At 48.6% G+C, this 27,399-nt stretch overlaps 2 protein-coding genes across 14 annotated transcripts in view; both read right to left on the bottom strand.

The window, feature by feature from the left end:
- The window catches only part of GIGYF2 (GRB10 interacting GYF protein 2), a 74,668-nt gene extending 68,517 nt beyond the window's left edge, over nucleotides 1-6,151 (bottom strand). For 10 of the 13 annotated variants that reach the window (XM_058421874.1, XM_058421877.1, XM_058421880.1 and 7 more), the window contains exon 1: nucleotides 6,023-6,151. The gene's annotated coding sequence lies outside the window, so the exon portion shown is untranslated. Of the gene's footprint in view, nucleotides 1-5,126; nucleotides 5,154-5,457; nucleotides 5,645-6,022 lie in introns of all 13 variants that reach the window. The other 3 variants (XM_058421875.1, XM_058421883.1, XM_058421876.1) reach the window with 2 other exon arrangements.
- A 4,474-nt stretch (nucleotides 6,152-10,625) lies between these two features.
- Nucleotides 10,626-27,151, bottom strand: EFHD1 (EF-hand domain family member D1). The gene is made up of 4 exons (XM_040074494.1): nucleotides 26,787-27,151; nucleotides 19,141-19,288; nucleotides 13,284-13,418; nucleotides 10,626-12,270 (listed from the first exon to the last, which is right to left on the bottom strand). Exons 1-4 carry the CDS (start codon nucleotides 27,080-27,082, stop codon nucleotides 12,136-12,138), a joined length of 714 nt encoding a protein of 237 aa, XP_039930428.1. The 5' UTR covers nucleotides 27,083-27,151; the 3' UTR covers nucleotides 10,626-12,135.
- Nucleotides 27,152-27,399: the final 248 nt, after the last annotated feature.

Genomic DNA, 27,399 nt, shown 5'->3' with positions numbered 1-27,399 from the left:
ACAAGAGTCACTTCTGGCTCACCAAACCTGATTCCCGATAAAGGCAGTGAATTTTCCAAGGCCTATCTACCCACACACCAAAAAGTTTTTCCTAAGGGAGAAATGTCCAAACCATCCACTTCTCCAGAAACTACGCCTCTATTATTACACTTACATTTTTAGGTCTCTAGAAGTCATATAACCTCCCTGTCTCAAATCCTTGCAAAAGTATTTCAATCTCTTGGCAGTTTCTGATCAAAAATCGTCCATGACTACCTCAAATGGCATTCCTCTGCTCACTGCACAGATGCACCTAAAGCCTCATGGAGCACCTCAGCTTGCAACATGTTCCGCCCTAGTCACGAATGACAAATCCAAGTAGCCCTTCAATGACAGAAATGACACAAGAGACTAACAAGACCTGCACATCTAATAACCAAATCCAAGAAAAATTTGGAACATTACAACTCCAGATGTTCTCCTCCTTTCCTACCTGCTATTGTGAACTTGGTGGTTAGAGGTAGGCTGGAGAGCTATCCACTTCCTGCTTCACCTGCACACAGCCAAACGGAAATGCTTTCCCACTTTCCCCACCAGAACACAGTGTGACCTCCACCTTTCTTACCAGACTCCCAGCCAAAGGCAGACACCAGCGATTAAGCTTCAAGCAGAGTCAGGGAACCACACCCTTGGCCCTGCCACTGGCTGGAACACAAATGCTTCTTGTTCCAAATTCTACGCCAAAATCCTGCCAGTGCTTACTTTCTAGCTAAAAAAAAAATAACTTCCACATCTGTCTACCTTGTACATGAAAAACCTGCTGATGGGTAACTATTTCATCTGTGCCCTTCCACAAGGCACTACAGATCAAGATGCCAGGTCTGTCTACCTGCTCCCCAACCAGGCCAGCAGCCACACTGGGAATGCAACCAAAACCCCTCTGCACCACTGCTCTCCCACTCCTCACACACATTATAAAGCCCATACCTATTTTCAAGGTGGAAGAACACAGCTTCAGACTACATTCACTGAAAACAATCACTGAATAACAGATCTGGGTTGCTGAGAGGTAAATGGGCTTTGGAAATTATCTGCCTCCTCTGCCACCCTGTTCCTTAAGGTTTCCTGCTCATGCAGTTCTGAGACATCCTATATTTCAGGAAACAAACATTAAACAGTGAGTGCTTAATAAAATATTCTAACAGAGAGAATCAGAATGTGTACCAGTCTGCATACTACATGTGAATTGCAATACTTTTTAATAGCTTATCCATTTTTGCAAAATTTGCTAAAAAAAATTCACTTGTTTTGATCTAAGAACCATATCTTTGTAAATTGACTTGTGATGTTAGCCTAATCCTTACTACTCTTAAAACTTAGTATTACAGAGAAAATCACGTCCGCAGATGATTCAGCATTAACTAAACCTACCATAAAAGCTTCACTGGTTTTAATGGTGGTTGAATGGGGTCTCTGATTAAGTCAAGTTATGCAATGTTTTTACATAAAAACCTTGCCATATGCTATTCCATGATCAGCCTCACTCACTTTCTGTCACACACAGTCTAACACTAACATCAACCCTGCTTTGTGCAGGAGGCTGGAGCAGACAACCACCAAAGGCTCTTCCAACTAAATCATCCTCAGATTCTAACACACATGGCTCAAAAAAATCAGTTTATAAATCCCTTACTTGTCAGCCAAACCAACTCCTTGCCACATGAATTTCTGACTCTAAGGCTGAATGTAAATTCAGCTATTCAGTTATCTATGCCCACAAAACTTCACCCAAAGTCATCTCCAGAGTGTCCAGAGCGAATCTCCCTTCTTTGTTCCAGTCTGAATGGACACACCACCACACATGGATCCCATCTGTTCTCACCCAAACTCATCCACCCATGGACATCTATAGCCTCTGAGTCTCCCAGTCACACAAGCCACTACTTTTATCATAAAATATTACTAACAGAATGCAATTTGTATTTATTGTCAGGAAGAGAAGGAACATAAAAAAATCTGTTTCATTGTAACCAGAGCCCGAAACAAGTATTTCTCTATTGAATAAAAAGGACAAAATTTCAAGTAACAAAACATTTCACAAACTGCAGTGCATCATGCTTACTTTCACTGGAATAGTAACTACTTAACAGTACAAAAATATGTTTCTAACCAGTTTTTGTAACTGTATATGTAAGCTTGTTTATCCATTTATAATGACAAACTACATACACAAGCAGACCTACTAAAGACATCAAGTTATTGTTCTTTATGTCCCTAGATTCTATAAACATATGGCCAAAGAGAGAGAATTATGATAATGCATTGTTTTAATAACTGAGACAATAAAAATTAGTAAGTGATCCAAAAAGCAGTGGATTTTAAAAAAATTCACCAAACATCCATCAAAATTTTTAACTGACCTACACTTTCTACAACCTCTACACAGCTCATGGGATTCCTTCTACTTTTCTCTATAATCCTGAAGTCTACATATCCAGCTTCTATATATTAAAAGCTTTAAGGATTACAGGAGAAGCTCACTTCTGAAAAAACACACTTTGATTTCTTGCTTGGGAACAACCTCAGATGCATCCAAACAATTCTATACATCACTTCCACTAAAAAAAAATAAATATAACCAAACAAAAAACCCCAACAAACAAACAAAGGCAAAGATAAAAATTCCAATGGCAGCCTAGTTTTCCATGTTTCCATGCAGGCATCAAGCCATCTCTACAGTGTCTAAATTCAAGGAATGTTTAATCACTTTTAGAGGAAATGGAATGAAAGTCCTCCCTCTGCAAAAAAAACCAGAAGTGGACACGTTTTGTAATCAACACAGTGGCAATCTCAGCTCCTAACAAAGCAATGCAAAGACCTCAGCCTGCTACAATCTCCAGCTGCCATCTGAGCTAAACATGAAAAAATAATGGTATTAAACATCCCCATGATGAACTGGTTATATATATATCCACACACATATTACCACCAACCACAAGAGGGCCAATGCTGTACAGGCCTTGTCACTTAAAACACTTAATTCTTAGTTCCATCCATAACTTGGGCACACCTTGAGCAAACTTGCTCAGTTTTCTCACTTCTGGTGATGTTTAAGCCAGATCCTTTATGCAAACAAAAAAAGATGTTCTAGAGTGCTAAACTGGGCAGGAAACTGACTTTGTTCCCATAAGAGCAAACCCCATCCCCCTGCAGCATTTCACACACCTTGGACTTCAAATGTCACTCTATGAATTAAAACAAATTGATGAGAAAACCACACAAAGAAAGAGTCCCTCTCAAGGCAAATGCTCCCTCAGTAAACAAAGAAAAAGGTTTCTCCTCATCAGAGCATCCAATGGCTCTCTAGGCAAGCTCTGTAGAGAGAAGGCTCCCTTGCTCTGCCCCATAGCTCTATCTATAATCATGAATTATATATAGCTTAGCTCCACTAATCTTTGAGCACAAGCACTGAAGGGGGAAAAAAGTAAGAAAACCAGAAAAATTAAGGAAAACTGCTAGGAAATGGACTTTTTTTTTTTCTAAATCAGACTATGAGAGAACTTAAAACTGTACTTTAAAAAGTGCTAAGGAAGAATTTTAAAGAATTTCATTTCAATGAAAGAAACGTATGTATGACAGTTACTTGAACTTGCAAGACCGGACTAAAGTAGGCAAAATCAAATTTCACATTCTTAGTAATTAAAATACTAAATAAATGAAGAAAGAGGCCAAAGGGGAAAGCACAGATCCTAGTGCCCAGCTCATCTTCATTCAGTTACTGTGTATCAGTGTTTTCTGTTTCAGGCTTAAATAGAAAGATCTTTCAGCATAGAGAGATGTACCCTCAAGTCTTCAGGCACTCAGCTGTCCCAACAATTTGTTTCATGGGACTCTGACATCTAGGGTTGTTTTTATTTTAATGAAGTATCTATAGATCTTTAAAAACTACCATTTTTTTTCTTACATTGAGGTATGAGGAACTCCAGTTTGTGAAAGAACTTCATTCAGACAACTGGCCTTAGCAGACAGATACAGCAGTGCTTAGTCTCAATTGCTTAAAAAAACCCCAAAACCTACTTTGCATTCTCTTTGTACACAGTTTTTTTCCTCAACTGAGGAGGTAAAACAATAAGGAAAAAATTAATTACAAAGCCCTCAACTGTCTATTTACAAGCATTTTTTTCACTTACATAATCACAGGGATCTTAATTTTAGTTTACTGTATGTTTTAGAAAGGTGAGCAAAAATGCTAATAGGAGCACCTGAGAATATTTTACAATCCTGTAACAAAAAGGGCATCTGCAAAAGTCCAACTTTAACGGTGCTATCCATTTTTTTTAAGCACAGTGTGAAACAAATCATTCCTGCTCCAAAACCACATTACATTTTAGTTCTATGCTCTTGCTTTAAAACACAGGCTCAAGAAACCATTCAGAAAAAGGCCCCAAAAGAAAAACAGTGACCAGGTGTTCCCAGGCACATTCCCGTATCCAGGGTTGGGAGAGCCTGAGAAGCTCTTAAGACCACTCAACCCCAGTATTTACACACAACACTGTCAGATACTGAAGCAGGTTATCACAGTCCCAACATAAAAGGTGACATCCAAGGTCCGGGGTTAATATTCTGCCTTCTCTTTAATCCAGCTGACTAATAGACAGAAACTTTATTTGTTTTTTTTTTTTTAATCACATATTCATTGAGAAATTAACACCAATACACAACCACTGACATTAACTGACTTGTAGAACTACATGAACCTGTGAAGCAAAGCAGGTGCAGAAGGGGCCATGAACACTCCAGCATTTCTGCTGGCACCCCTAGGATTAATTAGGTTTTCACACCGGCATCAGCTAATTTTTCAAAGGATACTCATTCAAGCACATGGCAAGAAAACCAACACCTCATAGTAATAATGCTCTTATTATCTACTGCAGACACCACCCAATAACAAAACTTGAAAATACCAGAACAAAGTTTTTGTTGGTGACAACTGCAACCAATTTTGTTTACAAAGGTTTTCAATTATCACACTGTGTATCGACCAAATACTCCATTCACAGAACAGCAAATTAACTTTTGTTTATTAAAGAGTTCTTAAGAACAAAAGCAACCAGCAGAGTCATAAGGAAAGAAAAATTCACACGTACTTTCCAGGAACTTGCCAAAGTCAGCTCCTGAAGCAAGAAAATAAAATGAGCAGCAAGAAGTTAGAGGAATATAATCAGAATTCAAAAGTCCTTTCCCTGCCCACCCAAGCAAACAGATATTCAAGAATTACAGTAAAAGCAGCACACCACGAACGTTGAACTGAACGGTACTGGAGAAAACGTGAATTTTTGTTCCAGAAGCACTACTTGGCAATACCTCCTTTTGGCCTACACCTCGTCCCAATTCAAAGTGCAATCACAGAGAACTGAAAGAGCCGTAAGTGCTCTGTTGACACTGAAACTACTTGTCTTGGATCAATACCAAACGTACACAATTCTGATCGATGCTCTCTTCAGCCTGCCAAGGCCTCTCCAGTCAAACACTGCCGGTCACCGCTGCTCCCAACACCCTGCTGCCTGCGCGGGGGAAGGCTCGGAGCTCCCTCCTTCCTCGGCCAGTGTAACCCGACAGGGCCGGGCGTGCTCGAAGCGGGGCTCACCGCGGCGCTCCCGCTGGGCTGGGAGGGGACGAGCGAGTTCACAAGGGTCAGTGCGGGGGGAGACGGCCCCGGAGGGCGGTGAGGAGCCGCGGGCGCCCCGCCGCCGCTTGACAAGTACTAAGCGCCCGCATGGAGAGCTCAAGGCTCGGTCGCCCCAGCTCCAACGACCCCTGCAGAGGCCCATGGGGAGCGCAGGGGGGCCCTCTAGGCGCACCCCCCCTCCCCCCTGGGCGGCCTCGCCTCCCGGTTAGGCCGCGGGGCGCCTCGGTGCTGCGGCAGCCGAGGCGGACGGAGGCCGCCGGCAGGGCCGGTAGTCGGACAGGGCGCGCGGCGGCGGGGGCGTGGCGGGGGCGGCCGGGGCAGCGGCGGGGCCGGGAGGCGGCGGGACGACGTTACCTGCGCTCCCGGGCGGAGAGTCCCTCACAGCCGCGGCGGCTCCTCAACCCAACAACACAAGATGGCGGGTGCGCCGCCACGCAGCGTCACGTGAGGGCGAGGCCACGCCCCCGGACCCCGCGGCGAGACCCGGATGAGAGAGCGGCGGCGCTTCCCGCCCACCGGCCGTGTGACGTCACCGCGGGGCGGGGGCGGGCCTCTAGCGCCCCCTGCCGGAGGCGCGAGCCCGCCGCAGCACCAACCCCTCCCCTTCCCCTCACAGCCCTGAGGGGCCATGGAGGCGGGGGAGGCGGCTGCGCCGGGAGGTCCCCGCGCCCTGCCCGACCCTCCCGGTAATCAATCACTGCGTTCCTTCCCCTTGCTCTCGGCACTGGTAAGGACGAACCTTGAGCCCTGTGTTCAGTTTTGGGCCTCTCAATTCAGGAAGGATATTAAGGGGCTGGAACATGTCCAGAGAAGGGAAGGGAGCTCGGGAAGGGTCAACGGTCTGAGAGGAGCAACTGAAGGAGCTGGGGGCGGAGCTCAGGCTGGAGAAAAGGAAGCTCAGGGGGGCCCTTCTTGTTCTCCACAACTCCCTATGATAGGAGGATGAAGCCAGGGGTGAGTTGGGCTCTGCTCCCAGGGAACAAGGGGCAGGACAGGAGAACGTGGCCTTAAGCTGCAGCAGGTGAGGTTTAGGTTGGACACCAGGAAGAAATTCTTCACAGAAGGGGTGATTAGACATTGGAAGAGGCTGACAAGGGAGGTGGTGGAGTCGCAGTTTCAGGAGGTGTTCAAAGGAGCACCTGAACGTGGCACTCAGTGTCCTGGTCTGGTTGACAAGGTAGGAATCAGTCCCAAGTTGTACTCGATGGTTTCAGGGATCTTTTTCAACCTGAATGATTCCGTGATTCTGCCAGCCTCCCCCCGCTGTCTCACACACACACACACACACACACAGGCACAGAGGCTGCCTCAGCAGCTCAGTGTGGCTCCCAGCCTCGTGTGGTTCCAATTCAGCCTTATCGGTGGCCACAAGAAACTCTGTGAGAGGCCACCGTGTGTGAGCACTCAGTGCCCAGGCACCGAGGGCTGGACCTGCTCTCGCCCGGGCACTGGAGGAGCCCTGAGGACACTTTGCTGTGGGAGTCGCCCTGGGAGGCAGCGGCAGCTGCTGTTGCTGCTGACAGAGAAAGGGCATTAGATGATACATATTTTGACTCTTCTGTTGGAAAAATCAGGAGCTCAAGGCAAACTTTCTTCAGCTAAAAATACCAGTTTATTTTTAGTCCCCAAACCCATATTAGTACATGATGCAGAATAGCCCCATGTGGTTCCTTCAGTGTAAAAAAACTATTCTTGGCTGTTACGCACTGCTGAAGGTATAACCGTTTTCAGCTGAAACAGTTTTACTCTAATCATGATGTCAGCCACAACCCATGTAGCTTTTTCCATCCACTTCTAGGTGAATAAATACTTGTCATTGTGTACTGAATGACAGCCAAAAATTATGCAACAGTGAATACTAGTGATTCTTACGAGCTAATGGGTTGAAAGCCTGTAATTCTTGGGGCTTATTTTTAGCTGAGAGCTGCATAGGACTACCTCACCCAAAACCCCTAGAGTGGAATTTCTCCATTAGGAGGCTGGTATGGAAAAGCAAAGCTCCCTAGAAAAGGGCTGGCCTCTGATAAGCTGCATTCAATTCCCCCTCGTTGTTGTCACACAACTTGAGCCAATACTAATAATGATAAAGAGAGGGAGGGAGGGAGGGAGACAGTGCTGCATTTCAAGCTGTCGGTGAGAACTTCCAATTTCATTGCAGAAGCAGCTGTGCCTTGTTATTCTACTTATCAAATGTGAGTTTGAACACTCAAAAATATTTTCACATGCTCTAAGACAACCTTTATCTGAGACAGGAGATGTTTAGCACTTGTGGAAGTTTTTTTTAACCCTGTTAGCACAAACATATTACTAAGACAAAAAAAAAAAAAAATTCAAATTCAAGAAGCATCTGAAACATGCCTTATCTGCAGAACTTGGCATTTCTGTAAAATACCTCAAGGAAACTCAGATGACAATCTTTTGGTAATAGCAGATGCATCTTAAATCTTCTACAACTCATTCAAGCAGAACAAGGAGAACAGAAATCCTCATTGAAAATTCAAGGCTGTACCCGTGTGGTAAAATTCCTGCATGGCTCAATGACAGAATGTCAGCTGATAGTGTGTAGGTGTGAAATCACCCCAGCAGCCAGTCTGGGTACCAAGGGCACGATGTACTTCAGAGCCCTGGATTACTGTGCCAATTCATCCACACCATTAAAACCTGAGCGCAGGGAAGCGGCATCTCCAACAAACTAAACTTTCCTTACTAACCCCTTGTTTTCACCCATTCTGGCTTGGAGGCAAGAGCTTGCCTCCCTCAGTACACTGCTAGAGCTATGAACACAGAGCACAGCTTTGAAATGATAAATCACGACCACAAAACAGCCCAGAAAGATGTGTCACAGTCATGTTTCCCCTTGCCCCTCCTGCATTTTGTTACTTGGAAAAGCAGTTCCCCTGTTTGTTGAAATAACCAGGGATTTTGTCTGGGAAGAGTCAACGTCTTCTTGGCAGCCTCTGTTTTCCATGCCTTCATTTGTCACATCCCTAAAAATAATGAAAACAGCAGCAAAGCAGGCAAACGTCCAACTGCAGTTTTTAAAGTCAGTCACTTCAATGCATCTGTCACCTCAGGTGGCTTGTGCTGAAAGACAGAATACCACAAACAAGCTGCTACTTCTGCAACACTCAATTACTTTTAGATGTCTTGGATTTATTTGGACACTTCCCGTAAGGTTAAAATGCTATTTTGTCACCTTAATCCTCACAGATAAACCCGAACCTTGAGCCAGGAGCAGCTTGATCACACCACTTCTCTTTCTCTCAACTGGGACCACACTGAGCTCTTTAGATGAGACTTCCTGCTGCCATAGGCTGTCCCCTGCAGCCAATGGCAATGACTGTGACAGGAGCATCCTTGAGAAATCCACTGCAACCTGAGCATTCAGACAGGCTGAACCCACCCTGAGTGCTGGCTGAAGTGCTAGTGACTCCTCTATTGTACTTTGCCTGCCCTGGGAAATGTTAAAATCCCTTCAGAGATGAAACCCTACCTGGTTTCCATTCTAGATGAATGAGATGAGGCAGGTATTTGCCCCTTCTGAGAAAGACCGCTAAGGGCAACAGGCTTTTCATCAAGCTGCTCTACTTGCCATCACTGACTTGAGTCACTTGGGGCATGTCAGAAATACCAAACAGGCATTAATGTACCAGCAGGCATCACTAAAGTGAGCTGGGATTGCCAGGACCTTTGAGAGCCACCTGTGGTGACATCAGGCATAAAAGGACAGAGCATCAAGAATTATAATAGATAAATTACAGGTAAATACAACTAAATGTTTTCATACGGTTCAATGCGGGATACAGCTAGACAACTTTTCTTTAGTACTTCTGCATAACCTAATGACACTGTAATCCAATCCAATAATTGGATAACAGTGTCAATAATCCAAAACAGAACAATTTAGAAAGCAATTAATTTCCCAATGTCCATTTTTGCAAAGCTAATTTCAAAATACAAATTGCTGCTACCTCCAAATAAATGCAGATCCAAAGCACTCACTGTTCACTGCACTGAATACAGGTTCCATCTAACAGCACCTGTTTGAATTGAACAAAACCACTGAAAATACTTATTTCTTTACTGAAACTTGTCAGCTGGAGTTGACTCAATTCTGTTAAAAAAAAAAAACCACTGGAAAGCCTTTCTCCACCCCCTTCTCCTGCAGCCCTGTGCTCCTTACCCAGCTGCATGTGCGAAGCAGCACAACTCAGCAGCGCTTGCTATGTTGTAAAGAAAAAAAAAAAAAGAAAAAAAAAAAAAAAGAAAATCAAGAGCTGCAGTGTCACAACTTTCCTGAGGAAGGAGACTAAGGAACCTTCACCCTTATTTCACCTGACCTCTTGAGACCTGAGGACTCACAGACACAGTGACTGTATCAGCACAGAGCAGAGCTTGCACAGGATAAAATATTTATGGCTTCTATTTCATCACTGGACCTGAAACAAGGCATGGTTAAACCTCCTCCTGAACCCTCTCCTCAGTGTGGCCATGCAAAAGCTTAGCAGATCAGCAACAGTAGAAACAAAATGCTTGGACACATTTTCAGATATCCAGATATTCAGATATGTATTTTTTCTTTTTTCTCTCTAAATAAAGGCAGAAGCAGGAAATGCAAAGGGAATTCTAGCTGAAGCAACCTGCCCAGCTCCCAGCTGGGGCACTACAGGGGCTGAGACAGAGCCTATTTTAAGATAAGGAAAGGCTGACAACCTTCAGATGTCAACATGTAGCAGTGGGCAGTATTTCAAGTATTTACACAGCCACGTCCCTTTCTGAGGAAATGCAAACATTAGGGCTTTTTACACCAGAACTGCTGTGCAGAAGAAGAAGTATTATCAAGAAGGGGTTGAACACTTCCCCCACTCATCCAAGTCAGGATGCCAAACTTTGGGGATTACTACTGTAATTTGTGAAAAATTATATTCAAAGACCTGAAATAAACCACAGACAAGACTGGAGATAACAATGCTTTATTTTTACATTTCAGCAACAGGAGAAATAATTGAAGATGAAATTATCTGCTTTGTTGTAAAGTATAAAAACATTTAATTATAAATATTTAGCTAAAAAAGCGTGATTTATAAAATATAATCTGTGAAGATATATACACAGTTTAATCGTTTAGCAATTTTTTCACCTGAAAATAAAGGGTAGAGGTTTTTCTATTTATTATTCCATGCTCACAGTTTAGTGCTCACAGTTTAAATAAGCAAAACAGACAAGTGAAAAGATATCTGGTGAATTTTGTCCTGGAAATAAAAAATTAACATTTCACCACAAATTTGGGCAGGAGCAGAGGCAGAATTTGAGCAAATCCATGTTTTGAGAGAGGTCTCTGAGGGAAGCTCCCCTGCCACGACCGACAGTGTTTATATCCAGATAAGCAGTGGGCATCTCAACATTTGTGGGCAAGTTTCCTGTGTTTCCAAGAGAAAATGGCTAATAGTCTAATGCAAGCCCTCAAAATTCAGTTTGGTTAAATGTGCTCACCTCCCTGCTCTCTGAGCAGGGGTTGCTCAGTATGCTGTGCTGGTGTCCTCTCTTGTGCCTCTAATGAAATCAATGTCACCTTCATGATTCAGGCTATGAGCAAATATCCAAATAGAAAACCCCAGTGTGCCATCTGATTGCACTGTCCAGCTGACAATACCCCCTAAAAACAGATACAGCTGCCTAAGGCTGGAAAATAACAGTGAAGTGGTACAGTACACTACATGTGATGGAATGTGAAAGAAGATAAATGGTCAGGCAACCCAGTTTTCTATTCCTCATTTAAGAGAGCCAGCTTCTTCCCTTTGAAGTCTTGGGGAATCTCGCCTCTTATTGAAGGGTCTGCTACTATGGCACTTCAGAGAAGAAAAACTGGAAGACTCTTCAACATGCTGGGTGGCAGAAAATGCTACAGGAAATGATAGTGAATTTGATCCATGTACCTAGTAATTATCTTTCTCTCTTCACAGTGTTTTCACAGTGCCTGTGGCACGGGGCTTTGAGGGATAAGAAAAGGGTGACAACACCCAACAGCAGTACAAATATACAGAAGTCAAGCTGTACTTTGTACACCCTGATTTACACAAGACCTCACTACTTGCCTGTAAGCAAGGAATGAATTAATACAGGATTAAGAGAAAAAGGATGTATAGGAAAGAATGAAGTAGGCAAACATGACGCTTGTCAGTGCTCACCCGTGATTTGCTACCTGCTGTTTCTGCTTAAGGGTGATATGCTCATAACAGTTCAGAGCAAACACCCCATACACAGCTTGTATTACTCACATCATTATGAATGCATAGTAACTGCAAGAGTTGTGCCCTTAGGAGCTCAGGAGGATCTTTCAGGAAAGGAAAGCTAGCAAAGCTGTGATGAGTTTTAGGCAGGATCCAAGTAGTTCTGTCGAGGCAGAGCCCTGATCTGGGAAATGTACCAAGTCGTGTGCAATTTCAGAGTGCATATTGGCTGGTTGGTTACTGGGTAAATGCAGACTTTAACTCCCTGAAAGCTGCTCGGCGGTGCTTCCTTTCCTCCTCTTCCCGCTTTCGCTCATCCTGCTCAGCTTTTATCTCTGCTTCAAACTTACTGGCTGAGGAGAGGGCTTGAGCCTTTATGAGACAGAGAGAAAATAAGTGAGTGTCAAGCCTTGCATCAGAGGGAGAGCCAAAGCGTGAGCTACTCCCAGATGAGCAACACAGAATTGCTTGCTGCACCTCCCAGTACTTGCTGGGAGCCTCTGTCAGGACAGCTCAAGTATTAATTATACTGCAGTGCTTGGGTATTTACACCCAATACCTGTTACCTTCCTTGACTTCAACATCAACAAAAGAAAGGTCACTTACTAATAAGTCACTTTAAAGTGACCAAAACAAGGCCATCAGTACTGGGTCACACATTATTTCCATAAGCAGGCAGCAGGGCATGGGTTGTGAGTATGCAGTGGGAGAAGCTACTGCAGAAAACACTGAATCACAGCCAAATCTGAGAACATCATACTACACCATGGATAATCTGCAGATCAAAGAGACATTGTTTACTTGCTGGCTATTTTTCCAGCTTTCATCTCAGTACATCTGCTGTGCAATAGCTGTGTTAGGCTCTTGGGAAAAAAACTTCTTATATAAACAAGCAGGATTATTTTCTGTCCAAGAGAGCTTTCAGAAAGGGTGCTTTGTCAGCTTCAGATGGCGTACAGCTCTTTCCGCCAACCCCAGGACCCTGCAGAATGATTCTGATTCCAAAGGTTACAGAGAAAGAGATGTCTGAAATCCTATACTCCAAAACACTCCGTTCACCACTGAACTCAGAGTGTTCTGGTTGAAGGAGGTTTTGTAAAATGGGAAAACTCTGTCTCTGTTGCATTAGTTTTCAGGACACTTTTGTCTTTAAAAGAGGTCAGGCACCTAGTCCCAGCCACAGGGACACAGGTCAGCCAGTCAGCTCTACCCGGGTAAGACCCAGGACACAGACCGTGAGCTACAATGCCCTGGTGTGTTGACTGAGCCACAGAAAGGCTCTAGCTAGAGTCCAACAAAATTTGAAAGGAAACTTGGCTACAGCTGAGTAGCTGAGATTCAGCTACAGCTGAGTTTTTTTCATATTCCTCTGTGCCACACCATACCTTAGCTTCAAAGAAGTTCTTGGCTCCTTTGACTCCCTCGATGGATACATCTATCTCCGAGAGCTTCGCAAGAGTCAACAGGCCGCTGTCCTCCTCGAGTTCCCCAGCTGCAGCTTTATGGAAAATCAGCAGGAACTAGCAAGATAGACAGGAAACCATTCAGGTTTTTCACTGAGGCTCAAACAACGTAAAATACAAACAGCACAATCACCTGGAGAGGGATGGAATTCACATTTCAAAGCAGGGGAAACCAGGTCTATATAAACCAAGTGGCACCAAGGAACTTGTGCTTCAGTACGCAGTCCTGTTACAGACTAAAAGCAGCAGGAATCTCACAGGAAAAGAAGGCTTCCTGGGAATCAGAGCCCTGGTAAAGCACAGTTCCTAGCAAGCCTGGGCTGCTATGTAGTCAGAGGAAGGAGGCCACCTCTGCACCTGCCCAATACAACCATTGGACGGGCTCAGATACAGCTCTTTATGTCCCCACACCCTAATGGCGTATTCACAAGCCCTCCACCAGCTTCTCCAGTGTTCTAGGGACTTAGGTCACATCCCATGACAATGAAAGTGGGGCAAACACACCTCTGGTTCACCTCAGGCTCTCTGAACCAAGGCAGCAGTGCAGTCCTTTTAGAGAGAACAGCATGCCCTTGTTACAGAGTGGCTTGAACAAGTGTCCACAGACCAAGTGGGTGCGAAATTTCTGTCCTGCACTGGACCATGGCCATTTAACAAACCCAGAGTCACTACAGCAGAGTGTGTATTGGGAAGTGAATTGCAAAGGGAAACAAACAGAAAAAGAGAGTTATAGGTCAATCCACAAAAGCATACTTTTTGGTTTTGTTTTAAAGAAGGAATAAAACCTGCCTGGTTAAAAATAAAGACCCCTGCACCACCATCCACCTGCCAGCTGAACTCCAGGCTAAGATGTGAAAGCTCTAGGTACTCACAGAGGTCTTTAGTTCCCTGTTATTTTTGGTGACTCCAGGAGGTGTCTCAGTGCTTCGAACAACACAGAGAGAACAGACACAAGGACAAGCCACTCAGGTACAAAAAGGAGCACAAGCAACAAAGCTGCACCAATAAAGTACTTCAGGCCAGGCCAAAGGGCTGCAGATACCAGGTAGGGGTGCCCTGAAATCCCCTTGCACAGGAGCATCAAATATCTCTAGCGCTGTTCTCAGACTGCCAGGCTGGGGAGTCTGCTGTTTCCTACGGAGAGCCCTAGCCGTCCCAGAGGAGGGCAGCAGAGTCCCAGCATCCACACTGAGCCAGCCCTGCTTCAAGTTGCTCGCAGAAGCTGGTGGGAACGCAAGAATTTGGGAAGGCCTCCCATGAGGAAGGGTGTGGAGATGACTGCACTGCTGGCCGCCCTCTTGCACAGGCAGCTCACCAGGCACTGCTCCATGCAACAGCCTCTTAACCTGTGAGTGCTCAGCACAGAGCAAGCAGAAAGCAGGCAGGGCTTGGGAAGGGAACTTTTCCAAACACATTGTAGTTGGTTGACCCTGGCTGGATGCCAGGCTACCAAAGCCATTCTATCACTCCCCTTCTCATCTGGATAGGGGAGAGAAAATGTAACAAAAGTTCATGAGTTAAGGACCTGGAGAGATTATTAACCAAAATACTGTCATAGGCAAAAAAGGCTCAACTTGGTGATATAAATTGAATTTATTACTAACAAAATTAGAGCAGAATAATGAGAAGTAAAATAAATTTTAAAGACGCCTTGCCTTCACCCCTCCCTCCTTGCCAGCTCTAGCTCCTCTCTCCAGCAGCACATGGAGACAGGGAATGGGGGTTATGGTCAGTTCTTCACAGGTTGTTCCTGCCACTGTGCAGGGAGAAGAATCTTTCCCCTGCTCCAGCATGGGCTTCCCATGGGTTTACATCTTCCTTTCAGGCAATCACCTGCTCTGGCATTGGTCTCCTCCACGGGCTGCAGGTGGATCTCTGCATCCCCATGGACCTCCACGAGCTGCAGGAGGACAGCCTGTTTGTTTCACCATGGTCTGCACCACAGGCTGCAGGGGAACCTCAGCTCCAGCACCTGGATTACCTCCTGCTCCTCCCTCTCCACTGACCCAGGTATCTGCAAAGCTGTTCCTCTCATATATTCTCACTTCTCCTCTGGCCATAATTACCTCTGCACAGTAACTTTTTAACCTTCTTAATATGTTATCACAGAAGCATTACTATCATTCCTGATGGGCTCGCTTTAGTCAGTGGAAGGTCGTCCTGGAGCCAGCTGGCTTTGGCTTAGTTTTTTACCAGACACAAGGGAAGATTCTAAAAGCTTCTCATAGAAGCCACTCCTTGTAGACCCCCTGCTGCAAAAACCTGGCCATCCAAACCCAATACACTCATGTAAGAAATAAATGGTTCACTGCTGAACAGGCAAAGCACCCTGCTTAGAAAGAAACCAAATCCTCCCCAAGACATCTCCCTCTGCTCTGGCTTGTTCCCCTTTGACACCACCAGGCACTGTGACACAGAGGGCTGGCAGCTAGGCTGGAATTAGTCATGCTTCCTCCTGCTCCACCCTGCAAGTCCCACTTCCTGGCATCGGAAAAGAGCGGTGGAGGCAGCACAGTCCTGGGGTCTGATACAGCTGTCACCTGGGGAGGGACTGCGTCATGAGTACAAGTGAGCGTGAATCATCCTGAGACTAAGGGATGGGGCAGCAATCATCTAGCTTACAGGCTGCTGTGGCCACAAAGGGCAGGCTGACTTAAAGGAAACTTGAGATTAAGACACTGGTTAGAGTGGACAGAGCATAATGTCAGTCCCAAGGACCCAGAAAGGTGGACTAGGGGATCTCATGCTGGTTCCCACAGAAGCTCAGCAGCAATCGCTCCAGCACACAGCCTGCAGCCCACCTTACCATGAGGTGTTGGTCCTTACTAACTAGAGAACACCAGCAATCTGCATTCAGCTTCCATTGCCAGCCTGTGTAACACCCTTGCTGCGCCCAGGACACACCATGTGTAGCTAAGTCTCAAGGAAATGTCAACACAGAAGAAGAGTAAATAATATAGGTAGGTACCTTTCAAAACTCTGCTCTCAAAGAGGACAACATGACCCACACTTTCCAACACACTAATCTGGTAAATTGTATCTGCTCTCACATCCTTCATGATTCAAGACCCACCCCACAGAGCCAGGCTGGACATTGTGCAAGGAAAGGTGTGGAACTGACAGGCAGCAGTAGCCCTGCAGCAACAACTTACCAGAAAAGCAGCACTATATAAGGATGTGATTTGCACCAACCCTGGTAGCAAACACATCATGTGGGTCAACATTTCATTTCAGCTGGTGAGGGTGTAGGAGGCAGTGGGTGGATTTCTGTGGGCTCTAGGTAGCAGCTCCAATTGCACATTACTATCACAGCAATTAACTGCAGTTTCCTGTGGTAATGATGGAACTAGACAGTCAGAAGTGTGGGGGGTTCCCCTCCCCCCACTAATCTTTTTAAGCCTAAATTTCATTGCTTGAGTCAGGCAGGAGTCCTGTACAGTTAATTGTTAATGTATTGGTGGATGTTCAAAGGTCAATGGTAGAAGGCAGCTTTCCTAACAGGACCTGCAGTTCATCAGCAGCCTGCTTGCCAGGCAACAGCTTATGTGGTATGGGAGGACACTACTCAAAGCAGTAGGAAAGGGTGATCTATTGCAAGTGAAAGAGATCCCCACCAATTCTCTGGCCAGGCTACAAGAAGAGTACGTTCAGGCAGGTATGCCAGGACTTGGTATTCTCTGGACAGGCAGATAGGAGCCCTCCAGTACTAAAGTTGCACCCTACTGAGTTCAGACACTCATTTAAACCAGGTTTCTCCTGGTATTATCTGAATGACCCAAGGCAGCTTAGCCACCCTCCACATGCTTGCTTGTCACCACCAATGAGAAGCAGGATTGGACAGGCCTATGGGATAGTTGAGGTCTCCTTACCCACCAGGGAACCTCCTTCCCTGTCAGCCTGAACACAGCAGCTGGACAGGGCACACCTGTAGCAAGGCAAGAAGCGTCCTGCTCCTCTGTGCCACAGGAAGCTTTGGGTGTCTGCCAAAGCTGCTGTGTAATTTTTCCCCAGAGCTCTGCCAGTGATGCTCCCTCATTCCAACCCATGGGCCACTCAGGCTTGCAGTTGCATGACCATTGTTTTCCCTTCTGGCAAGACACTGCAACAGCACCAGGTGCCATGTGCCACATGCCAGGCGCTGGCAGCACAGGCACCCCTGCAGGAGGCTGTGCTCCAAATAAGTGGCAGCAGAAGAGGAGCTATTCTGCCACTTGTGCCATGCCACTGAAGCTAGGACATGAGAGCATCTTTCAGGGCCTTGAGGAAAAAGGCAATTCTCTTCCATGGGAGAGAGCCCCTGCAGCAAGCCTGGAGGCTGTCCCCAGCTCTTCACCTGGAATGAAGGGTGGCCCAGAATGCACAGACACAAGGCTCCTCAGCCTATGCAGTGATTTGGCAATCAGTGACCTGGGGCCATGGGCACGTGCTCTTCCTGCTCCACTGGATTCCAGTTCACCTCCAACTGGGCAGCAGGGAACTCAGGCACAGGCTCTCGTTTCCCACATTTGCATATCCTTCCCCCTGTCTTGGAACCCAAGTCTTTGGCCTCTGTCTTTTCTCTTGCAGTGAAATAAATCCAACAAAATCCTTGGGGTACCAAAGCAGAGGAAGATGGTGTGATATGCCAGCACAGAGAGATGGTGCAGCAGCTCTGTAAGTGATGGTCACCCCTCATGCCCCAACCGATCCAGCCAGTCACAGGCTTTGGCTGCTCATCCTCCTTCCCAGCACTGCCAAAGCTCTCAAACTCCCACAATGGAGAGCTTGACCTTCTGAGCCCTGCCCTGGAAGAGGCATGGTGAGAGCATCATGCCTGCAGAAACAAGAGAGCCCAGCTGCTCAGGGCCCACCACAGGCATCCCACGGGATGGAAGGAAGCAGCACAGCCCTCAAAACTGATGCAAGACATAAGCAGTGCTGCCCCTCCTCTTGCTATCTAAGGGGCTGTGGGTTAATTCAGAAAGCCACAGTGTGACATTTGCTTGTGACCAAGCCAGCTCTCAAAGACTGAGAGGAAGAGATGATTCTACAGGAGCTTTTGGTACCTGGGTTTCCCCTTCCTGCTGAGATGATTTGGGTGCCCCTGCATGCATGCGGGTGACTGCTCAAATTTCCTCTCTTCCTCTGCCTGGCAGAGGATCCTGGCCTGTCCTCAGAGTTGTCACAATACAGTGGTAACAGACAGACCTGTTTGAGCTGTGTCCCTGCTGAGCCAGTGTGCAGTACCAAACTGCTGCATCCACACATTTATTCCTTGCTGCAGGGAGGTGACCACACCTCATAAGGCTTGCCATGGCTGGTCACTGCATGATGCAGAGAGGGTCCCAATACAAATTGGAAGAGGGAGCCTTTTGTGCCCCATGAGATGAGCTGTTCCAAGCAGAGCTCCGGCACTGCACCTGAAATGAGGCCTCAGCTGCTGTACCACAGGAGCCAAGCAATGAGACCTGAAAACTGAAGGGACATAACACCCTCCAGCTACAACAGGGAGCTCAGTGAGCACTCCCAGCAGCTGCAATAGAGCTCAAATGTGCTCCCAAAGCAAGCAGGGAAGCTGGAGAACTTTGGCATCAGGTACCATGACTGCCACGTGGAGATGGAAGTTAACAATTCTACGCACCCTTGACATGGGGAAGCTCACCATCTTCTCCACTGCACCCCACCACTGGAAAAACACAGAGGGGAGAGGGCCACCTACAGCCCAAAGAATACGGGGCCCATCTACCTCCTCCTTCAATCCTGCAGCCACATCCCTGTCCGTTACTGCAGCCACCCTCACCTCACGGAAGCTGAGCTTCCCATCAAAGTCTTCATCCACCTCCTTGATCATGTTCTTCAGCCCCAGGTGGGTCTGTGGGGCTCCCAGCTTTTCCATCATCAGCTTCAGCTCCATCAGGTCGATATATCCATCCCGTCCTGAGTCATACCTGCAGGGCACAAAGGGGAAGGGGTCAACCATCATCATCCCCATACTCATCTCCCCAGAAGAGGAATCATGCATGTGGATAAAGTCACTGTGTGGTTCAAAGCTCAGGGGGGAGGGGAAGCTGCATGACATGGCCAGTGCTGAGATATATTAAGCTCAAGGAAGTAGCTGTCAGCTTTCAGAGCTGTCTCACCACAGAGAGAAGTACTCAGGGGAGCTCAGACCAAATGACCCACACAGAAGGAGCATGGAGAAACTCAGCTTATCTCAGTGGAATTTCCATTTCACCCACTTGCCTGTCCAGCACGAATGTAACTTGCACACAGCTTACACCATGCACCAATGTGGTGAGGCAAAGGCATGCAGAGTCAGCTGCTGCCAGGCTTCCTGCTAGTTTCAAGGAGAAACAGGGAGCAGAGACCAAGCAGAACCTGTTGGCAGAAAGCAATTTTTCTTTGAAAGTAAAACTCCCCAACTCTAGCTGTTAACATCTTTCCTCTCCTGTACTACAACAAGCACTGTGCTTCAGGGTAGCTGTTTATTCTGTGTCCCCAGGCAGAGCAGAAAGACAGTTTCAGGGGAGCACAGCAATCCTAGCCAGGGCTGTGGTACCAGGGCTGCACCACAGGGCCAGGCTGGCAGAGGAAACCAGTGCCCATCTCCAGCAGCAAGACTAGAGTGGGACTATGCTTCCAGTGGAGCACCAAAGACTGCAAGGACTCTTCAGAAGACAGCACCCATGCAAGGGGAGAAGTGCTTTAGGGATGGGGAGGCAGCGAGTGATCTGCTGTGCACAGCCTGGGACTGTGCACCAATTCCTCCCAACATCTGCTGTGGGTGTGGGTAAAGCATCTGGCCCATTCAGCACGTAGAGCTTCACACCCACCAGGGCTATCACTGGCTTTCAAAGTCCAAAAGCTGCAGGGATGGACGCTCTATTATCAGACAGTCAGCAGCCCTCTTTCATCCTGGTCTTGCCATCGGGGTTCAGCACAGAGCTAGGGCTTCACAGGAGAGGACAGGGCAGGGCTCCCAAGCTGGGCTCAGCCCTGGCACACAGCCTGCCACCATCTCAACGTTGACAGAGTTAAATCCTTTCAACCATTCAGAAGGAAACACTAGGCACAGTGCTGAAGCTTTCCAGTGGGCAGGAGCTAGTCAAATCCTCCCACCCATCATCTTTCATTGACTGTTAGCTCTCTTCCAAAGAAATGAGGGCTGTAGCCATCCCAGACAGAGATCTGCACAGTTGTGGTTATCCTGGAAGAAAGCCTTTCCAGCTGAAAAACCTCACGGCCACAGAGGAAGTTGTGGCAAAGGAAGGCACGAACAAAGCCCCAAACTGCGTACAGGCGTGAGCAGCACAAGGCAGAGCTGCAGCCAAGATCTCTGCCCCTGCCCTCACGAGCACAGGCACAGCATGCTTTTCCCCCAAACTAGGGTGGCCTCCAGGACTTTCCTGAGTCCCACCACCCCCACAACTATTTCTGATACTCTTTCTAGCTCTTAGTTTCTAAGGGTCCAGGGGCTAAGAGACTCAATGACAGGGACATAGCTGCCAGACTAGGCTGGCACAGAACCACGGTTACCAATCTGCCTGCACTCTCTGTACCCAGCAAACCCATGTGCCCACCAGGCTGGACCCACTTTCTGAAAAACTAGGAAAGAAACCTCCATCAGAGCAAAAATCAGGTCACAAGGCCTGGGATGTCAACAGGAAGAAATGCAGTGGGTTCTTCACAGAAAGGAAGGTGTCAGTTAATTAAGGCACATTCACAGCATTACGAAGCCCAGCGCTGAGATGCACTTCCTAGACATCACAGAAACATAGCAAGTGCAATATTTCATTGTTAATTTGCTTTTCTTTCAAGTTTGGGAGAAAGGGTACAGAGCTATCATTGTTGGAGACACAGTGCCTTTGATGAGACACAGCAGCAAAGTGTGCAGCAGCAGAGAGGCTCCAGGGGCTGGGTTTTCTGGGGGCCCAGCAGGCTCATGCTGCCCTTTGGCTGGGTGCAGAAGCAAAATAGTAGTCCTCTCCAAGGGCTGCTCATCTAGGGGTGGGACACTGCCCAGCCCCACAAGGAAGCTCTGGGTAACAGCAATGAAGGCAGAAGAAGGACACAAGCCCAGCCTGTGCCTGCTGTGCTCAACTCACACTCCTTTTATCAATACTACCTGCAAGTAAACACTGGCCCAGGGACCAGTACACTGCCCTGAAAGGGTTAAGCATGGGGCACAGCTTCAGGGCTCATCCCTGCAGAGAGGCAGGACAAAGCCAGGATTGTGAGAAATGGGGTCTTGCCAACAGAGGGCCTGGCAGAGCAGCACTCTGTACCAGCCACACAATGGGTGTGGAGCATGCTGAGCCAGAGTACAGCTGGTGCTCAGAAGCACCCAGAAATCAGGTTACCAGTCCCCTGCACTCAGGGACCGCCAGACAGAGGAGCACTGAAACCCAATGGCAGCACCCTGCAAACTGCTTCATTCCCTCCCTGCCCCCTCGCCTCCTAAAACAGCCGAACTATTTTAGGACCTGGGTACAGCCACGCAGCTGCTGTGCAGCCAGACTATTTAGGGAGAGACATATTTATAGGGCACGAGAAACAGCACAATTCATTCCCCACCACCCCCCACCCCCAGCAGACCACAGCCATTCAACACCATGGGGCAAAATGCAGACTGCACCTTGCTGATCAGCTGATGTTCCCAGCACACCTCAGTCCTACCGAAGACCACGCAGTGTGCCTTTCAAGAGATCATAAAACTCCCCTGTCTGCCTTTTGGGAGCCCCCTTTCAGGACCCTGGGCTCAGCCAGCCCCGGATGCCTCTCACACATAGCTGCCTGCAGCATAGCCCTGCCCTGGTGATGGACAGCTATCAGCTTCACAGGCAAAGCTGGAAGAGAGCAGCAGGGCAAGTTAAGCACACCTCAGCAGGCAGGGGAGCCATCTCATCCTGTATTCCAGGAGTGGCACGGCAAGAGCACACAGCACTCAGGTGCCTGGTGAGCCCCACCATCACCCACTGTCCTGCTATGACACCAGAGCTTTGCTTCCTTCAGGCTCAAAGCTCCCTGGGGCACGAGCCAAGCCTCATCCGAGTGATGTGCAGGCATTACAGAGAGAGGGGAATTCTGCCAACAGGCACATGACATCTCATGTCACAGGAAGGCCACTCCAGCAGCAGGAGCCATGGCTACAGCAGATCCCATCTGTGACAGCTGGGGTGCTGCAGGCAGGTACGGGCATCATGGCCGCTGTGATAAAGCTTTGCCACACTGCTGCCACAGCAGTGTTCCTGGCAGCAAATGAGACACAGCAGAGGCTGCCAAAATCTGCTGCAACAAGGATGCACCCAGATTCCCAGGCTGGCTTGCTTCCACCCGGACTGCAGAGCGTGCCTGGCTGCTGAAGCACTGGGAGAGGAAAGCAGGAGACAAAATCGGGGGAAGGAAGGAATACTTGCTGAACAGACTTGCTTAAGAGTACAAAGTCTGTTACACGCAGTTACTGCCCAAGTACAAGCATTGCACTGGTGTTACACAGGTGCTGGAGGGTTACATCACAGAAGAAAGAAGGAGCAGGAAGGGAGGAAAAAGGCGATGCAAAGGACTGCATCACCTGTAGTGACTCTGCAGTCACCTTCCAGCTGCCTCTGAAACCCCACTTAACAAAAAAAACAATTGAATGAAAAAACACAGATCCTGAAGGATCAAAGAAAAGTTTTTAAACATTTACATTTCTTGAGAAAAGCTGAAATTAAAACCTGCCCTTCCTGTACATGTTTGCTGCACCTTACCTTGCTTCACATACTATGGGCACCTGTACTTTGATCTGCAGTTCCTGTATGCTGCAATGGCCTAATTGAGGCTTTGAAATAAAGCAATTGGAATAATGATGCTGAAGTAATAATCTCCTCTTAAATATTTCAAAACTTAAGTAGCACTTTATTCCCTCTGAGCATTGTGTGTCACTTTACACAGAGAAAGTGGTGCTGATCGCTGCTCCCTGATATCCAGTGATAGGATAAATGGGAATGGTTCAAAACCGCCTCAGAGGAAGATCAGACTGGACCTGAGGAAGCCTTTCTTTCAGCCTGAGAGGGTTGAGACCCTGGAACAGGCTTCCTAGAAAGGTGGTCAGTCTCCCAAGCCTGTCAGTGTTTAAAAGACATTTGGACAATGCCCTTAATAACAAGCCTTAACTTTTGGTCAACCCTGAAGCAATCAGGCCACTGAACTAGATGTGATCATTGGTGGTCCATTCCAAATGGAGTATTCTATTCGATTGCCAAGAGCTTTGGAAACAATTCCTCCATACCAGGGTGTGGACAAGAACTGGTTCCTTAGCCACTTGCAGCTTCATCCTCCCCAGCGCAGGCAGAAGGAGGTTTCCTGCTCTTGGAGGGACATGAGGGCAAGACAAGAGTCTCCTCCACTAAGATCTTCCCCAAGATGTTGGGCAAGACCTGCAGGCCCAGGCTGAGTCCACACAGGAATAACCTCCCTGTCCACTGGAAGTCCACAGACACCCAGTCAAAGACCAGAGGCAGCTGGTCACATGGAGCACACAACAGCTCTGGAGAGAGCAGGTCTGCTGCACCATGTCAGGTGAGGCTGGGCACCTGGCAAAGGAGCTGCTGAGTGGCTCCAGGAGGGCAAGGGGACATCACAGCCTCTCCCACCAGCCAGATGCAAGGCACTCAGCAATGTGTGGGCAAAACATGGAATTCCCTAGATATACAAAGCAATAGCAAGACTGGAATTTCTGTACTCCCTCGCACCCCACAGATGAAGCTGCTGTCTGTTTTCCTCCCCCTTACATTTCTCATAAAGGTCATTCCTGCCAGGCAGAGCCTCACTCCCTGGCTTTCACAGTGCCCTCTGCCATTTTTCTGGACAAAGATGGCTCCAAGGGGAGCTGTGAGACTCCAGAGACCCTGAGAGTTCACTTAGAGAATTCGGGAAAGAAAGGTTATTACAGTTACCACAGTCCTCACATATTGCCAGAATAGGTAGTTTAATTAGGTCACATTATAATTAGCCTGAGCTGTAGACTTGCTGGTTTCTGCCAAAAAAAATACCCACCCTGAGAGCTGCCTGCACCCCATCTCCAGTGGAATGGGGCCAAAAAGGAGATACGCTGACAAGAGAAGGCTTGGAAAAGAAAAGGGGAAAAGTGAGCCCAACTGTAGCAGTCAGAGCAAAAGAGCATTATTTCTGCTATGGAAGGATGTTCCTGGCATAGCCAGCAGCACACAGCACCGGATGGAGCACTGTGTTTTGGGAAGTCCCACTTTCATACGAGTTCTTTGCTTCCACCCTGGCAGTCATAGCCACCATCTATACCATGGAATGCCCTGAGAAGCAGTCAGGGCAGCTGCAATCACTAGGACATCTTTTCAGCTGGAGCACCATGACCCAGCCCACATCATGCACAGGACCACAAGCTCAAATCTAGTCTGAGCTACAGATTTAGAAGTCCCACCAAACTTATAAGAAACATTTTTTTGGATGGGAAGTTTCATAGTGGAAACCTGGCATCCTGTGGCAACGGGAAGATACTAAAGGAAAAAAGCCTCTGAGAGAGGGATGTAAGAAAGACCCTGAGTTGTGGTGGCTAGGGCCAATAAGCCATATAGAGAATTAAAGCCTTAATCACATTAACTCAAGCTCTGACTGACAGGAATTAAGGGGAACATTTCCTCTCCTCATGGAGCATGTGATGTCAGCCAGTAGTGGAGACAGGTCACTGGCAGCAGATGGACCAAAGACCAGATCCTCTGCAACTGCAAACCTCAGCTGCCTGTAACAGTGAACACCAGGACACGGTTTTCTGGCTGCACGTCCGAGAAAAACAACACGGGAGCATGCAGCCCACCTTCCTCGCCCTTTGGCTTCAGCAGTTCTCACAGGGTATGCAATGCTTTCCAGCTACATTGACCAGCTGATTAGCATTCAACTGCAAAGCCTAGCTTTTCCTGCTTACAAGGCTGGTATTTAATCAGCTCATTGTTGAAAAATTAGGCCGCAATTCAGCTCTTCCACTTTTTATTTCTCAAAACCACCACCATTCCTTTCCTCTTCCTATTGAGGCAATGACGCTGCCCAGTCCAGGCTCTCACCCACAGCTTTCAAGCCTCGCCTGCATTGTTTGCCCTCCAGTGCTCACAGCACCATGTATCGGCCTTCCATAGAGCGGGATCTCCTTTAAGCACAGCCAAAAGGGACGCAGGAGAGAGTGGAGCAGCAGTCCCGCCTGGACCACCTCGCTTCCCGCACCAGCTGCCAACACAGCGCTGCCTGTGCAACAAAGAACTCCGAACTCCAGTAAGCTCACAAAAGCCCACCGCCTGGTCTCCTGTGGCAACAGCCTGCCTGGGACAGGCACCACCCCGCAGCGCTGGGAGCTGGCAGCATTCAACCAGCTCTTCATCTCCTCACAGCAATCCAGGGCGTCCAAGGCAGCTTTCAGCTAGGAGAACAATGATCTAACAAGTTACAAATCTCACTTCAGTCACCTGCATAGGGTGAAGTACATCTTCACACTTTGCTCTGTGGTGATGCCACCTCCTGCCTGGCAGCAACTCCCTCCTAGTCTGGTGTCCTGCCCTAGGGCTGGAAGGACACTGTTTTTCAGGAGCCCATGGGTCTGTGGTACCAGGGGGAAACCTGAGCACAGACAAAGGTACCCCAACACAGCCTAACTGCAGGAGTCAGGACAGGGTCTGGAGGCGAGAAAAGGGCAGGATCACGGTCCTGGAGAAGGCCAAACCTTTCTGCTTAGAGAAGCAGCTCTCCCTCTTGCTAGCAGTAGCTTGACTTTAACACAAACTCTCCTGCTGGGAGGGGAACCCCATCCCAGCCCCCACGAAGGCGACAGCAAGAGGAAGCTGTGCTCAACCTTTGTTTGGGTGCACGGGAGAGAGCACCAAGCCCGGCAGACGGGACTGCCCGGAACTAGGACACTGGCAGGCAGGGCCAGAAGGCTGCTGGCGGTGTTCAGGGTCACAGTTGTTTCGAATTTCACAAATGTCCAGCGCCTCTGCCGGGCCCCGGCACACAGACCCACCTGGTGCCCCCCAAGGCGTGGGACAGAAGACTGGCGGTGCTCTCATAGCTCCCCGTCCCACCCAGAGCGTCCCGCAAAGCCATTGCTCCTGGGTGCCACCACAAACAGCCACCGTCCCAATCCCAGGCAGAGCAGAGGCCGTGAGCTAAACGCAGGGCTGAGCCTCAGGCAAATTCTACGAACACTCCCGGCAAAACACAGGGACAATCTGGGGATCAGATGGCGCTAGGAACGCGCCGCGGCTTCCTCCAGCCCGACCGCAAAACCGCGGAGAAATGCGAGCATGCCGCTGAGAGCGGGCAGCCCTTCTCCAGATGTGCCCCCGGGGGTCGGTCCCGGGAGGGGCTGCGGGGGAACGCGGAACCCCACTCCCGGAGCCCACGGGCCGGGCAGCGAGCCCCCCGCCCCGTTCCCGCCCCACTCACAGGCGGAACATGCGCTCCATGTCCTTGATCTGCCGGCGGCTGAACTCCTTGAACTCGGTGTAGGGGTTGAAGACGGCGGCCCGCCGGGGCTGCGCCGCGCCCTCGTTGATGTCCTGCCGCCGGCACAGCTTGGCGCTCAGCTCGGCGCCCGCACTGGCCGTCAAGCAGCTCCGCTCCTCCACCTCCCCGGCGGCCGCCGCGCCCTTGACCGCCTCCTCCTCGCCCTCCACCGCTGCCCCGCTCTCCTCCAGCTGCAGCCGCCGCTGCAGCTTCTGTGCCAGCTCCTCCGAGGCCATGGTCCGGCGCTCCCGCCGGCTAGCCGCGCTGCCGCCACCCCCCTCGGCTCCGCTCCGCTCCGGCCGGAGCCGCCTGCCCCGGTGCGCAACTTTATTCCCTCACTTGGAGAGAGCGGGGCGGGGCGGGGCGGGGCGGAGGGAGGCCGGGACGGGGCGGGCACTTAAGGAGGCGCGGCGGGGGAAGGGGCGGGAATGGAGAGGAAGAGTGGGGGAGTCGTGGCCGGTGGGGGTTGTCGCCACTGCCTGAGGAGGTACTCCGAGCGTGTGGTGCGCCAGCATCCCCCAGGCTGACCTCTGACGTGGACGCTGTCCCACAC

Source organism: Hirundo rustica, chromosome 10 (assembly GCF_015227805.2).
Source record: "Hirundo rustica isolate bHirRus1 chromosome 10, bHirRus1.pri.v3, whole genome shotgun sequence".
NCBI lineage: Eukaryota > Metazoa > Chordata > Aves > Passeriformes > Hirundinidae > Hirundo > Hirundo rustica.
This window is presented reverse-complemented; position numbering and strand designations above follow the sequence as displayed.

Coding starts and splice junctions, on each gene's coding strand:
- EFHD1 (XM_040074494.1), bottom strand. CDS start 27,082: ATGGCCTCGGAGGAGCTGGCACAGAAGCTGCAGCGGCGGCTGCAGCTG. Junction 13,419..19,140: donor GGAAGCTCAGCTTCCGTGAG/GTGAGGGTGGCT, acceptor CTATCTTGCTAG/TTCCTGCTGATTTTCCATAA. Junction 12,271..13,283: donor AGAACTTCTTTGAAGCTAAG/GTATGGTGTGGC, acceptor TGTCTCATAAAG/GCTCAAGCCCTCTCCTCAGC.